This window comes from Musca domestica, unplaced genomic scaffold, assembly GCF_030504385.1.
Source record: "Musca domestica strain aabys unplaced genomic scaffold, Musca_domestica.polishedcontigs.V.1.1 5, whole genome shotgun sequence".
Classification (NCBI taxonomy): domain Eukaryota; kingdom Metazoa; phylum Arthropoda; class Insecta; order Diptera; family Muscidae; genus Musca; species Musca domestica.
The window spans coordinates 7430267-7432905 of NW_026712346.1; the positions used below are offsets into that span (position 1 = coordinate 7430267).

Here is a 2639-nt window from a genome sequence, read left to right on the forward strand (position 1 = left end):
AGAAGTGGCAGTCAACACCGTTCAAGATCAACTACGAGAATTAACTACGGCGAATTAGGCTTAGAAGGGATGTGTCTTCGTTGCGGGCGCCGAAATCATATTGCAAATGAATGCAAAATAAATAAACGAACGCTAAAGTGCAGTGAATGTGGTAAACTTGGTCATGTACAACAAGTATGTATACAGGCGAAGATGAAACAAAAGTAGTCAAATGATGGTAAATACACACATTCAATTGATCAGTGCAATCAGCTGTTTGATCAAAATAGTTACAATGGCACACACGGAACCTACCCCATGAGCGATAACGTTGGTATAAACAAAATTATCGATATATACCAAAACAATCAAATGTCAAAAAGAGATACACAAAAGTTCTATGCAAAAATAACAATAGAAGGAAAAGTGCAATTATTTGAAATTGATTCTGGTGCCGGCTTTACATTAATTCCCGAGAACGAATACAAAAAATTAAACATAAATAGACCTATTAAAAAGGCAAATATGGCATTTCGGTCATATACGGGAGATGTTTTTGTGCCCATCGGAGTGGTTGACGTGCAGATCACATATAATAACAAAAAATCAACTGAAGAATTGTATGTTGTGAATTCGAAACATTCAGCTCTGCTTGGCCGAGTTTGGATACGCCATTTAGGCATAAAATTTACAGATGCAGAATTAGGAAATGAAAAAGGTGACAATTATGCAATTTTCGAGGTGCGACCGGCGGATGAAATCCTGAAAAACAATCCAGAAATTTTCAAACAACAAGTTGGTTGTATTCCAGATTCGATGTGCAGTTTGGAATTACAAAAAGGTGCGAAACCAGTGTTTGTGCGAGAAAGACAAGTTCCTTTTGCACTGCGTGAAAAGGTGGAGCTTGAATTGAACAGCTTAGAGCGTGACGGCATAATTTCAAAAGTGAATACTAGCAACTGGGGGTCTCCATTGGTCGTCATTCCCAAACCAGATGGAAATGTACGTTTGTGTGTGGATTACAAAATTGGAGTGAATCCTCAATTGGAACCAGCACATTACCCAATTAAAAGAATTGATGAAATTTTCAATACACTCAAAAATTCTACATATTTTTGCAAGATTGACCTGTACAAGGCATATTTACATGTTCGAGTGGATGAAGATAGCAAGCAGATTCAAACTATTTCAACACATAGAGGTGTATATCAAATGAATCGACTGTCTTTTGGCATAAAAACCGCACCAAGTGAATTCAATCGCGTTTTAGATCAAATTTTACAAGGGCTAGAAGGCACAATATCGTATTTCGACGACATAATAATACATGGTGCAACAATAAATGAATGTGAATGCCGATTAATCAAGTGTTTGGAAGTTCTACAAACAAATCAACTGCATGTGAACAGAAACAAGTCCGTGCATCCCCCACGCATGTCTAGTCTAGCTGGAGTCTTATAGTGTCAAATAGACTTTTAAATAGGCAGCAGTTGTTTTTGTTTATTTTTCATTTTCTAACAAAATTCTTATATTGGGAAAACCCATGAAACAAGAATAGAATTTTGAGTTTATTCCACAAGATTGAATCTAAAATAGTAGGACAATACAGTTTTATCCCAACATTGTACAACGTGTTGCCTATTAAAACTTAGGTAGCTTTGTTCTACCTTCTGTAATTGTGCCATGCGCATGGCATTCTTTGTGACATATCTTAAAGTAATACCAGAGACGCACTCGAATCCCGGCGTCGTTTTCCCCTGTAATTTCAAGCTGCTTATGTACCCTCGTCCTATAAGGTAGGGCTGATTGATTAAATTTGAAAACAAAACCCTCTAGAGTCTTGGAACTTGAAATTTATAAATAATGAATGCAACAAGTTTGTTAAATTACACTTTGCTCACAATATTTTAATCCAGTGGAAAGCAACCGTACGCATAAAAAAGCTGTATATGTGTTATAACATTACAAGACTACCAAAAGAAAAAATGTATACAGGTGATTTCTATGCCCTAACTTGGAAATTAGTGTACCATGGAAAAGAGCATAAATGTACAGTTACATAGAAAAAAAATTTGCTGGTTTAAGTCATGGTTGGCTTCTTCGTAAAATAATAAATGAAATTTAGGTTGACTTTGTTCAGTTGCAGTCACTTGTTCAGCCTACGTTATTTCCCTTCTTCTTCCCTTTCATCGAAAATAATGTGTATTGTTTAATTGGAAACTCAAATCTGAATACATAATTTTAATAAAATATTTGTGAACTCAATTTCTAAAACTACTACGTTGTAATAAAATATAGTGGCAGACATATCATTTCCTCCGTGCCAATTTCTTTATAACTAAAGGATAATAACGTATTGGCTCGTGCTTAACCCTTTCTGACCTTCTTATTTGGCAAGAGACGGGTAATGACATCTTTATATTTCTTAAATTTCCACAATTTTGACCAAAATTCTCAGTTCGTGTATCTGAAACTGAAACTGGAACTTTTATACAAATTTCATTTAGCTCAATCGATTTATCAAATTTGTCATATTCTTTAAACGGAATTTGAGCGAGTATCGACATATTCATGTATTGTATTGTATAATGTCCAGAAAGGATCAAATACCATCTTTGAAGCCGTTGCGCTGTCGTATCACTGATTCCTTTCATTGGACT

The 2639-nt window shown here is 35.3% G+C and overlaps 1 protein-coding gene across 1 annotated transcript; it reads left to right on the top strand.

Moving 5' to 3' along the window:
• Positions 1-504: 504 nt before the first annotated feature.
• Positions 505-1440, top strand: LOC131804897 (uncharacterized protein K02A2.6-like). The gene has a single exon (XM_059128154.1). The coding sequence runs from the start codon at positions 505-507 to the stop codon at positions 1438-1440; it is 936 nt and encodes a 311-aa protein (XP_058984137.1).
• Positions 1441-2639: the final 1199 nt, after the last annotated feature.

Bases quoted from the DNA above. Each gene is read 5' to 3' on its own strand.
- LOC131804897 (XM_059128154.1), top strand. From the start codon at position 505: ATGGCATTTCGGTCATATACGGGAGATGTTTTTGTGCCCATCGGAGTG.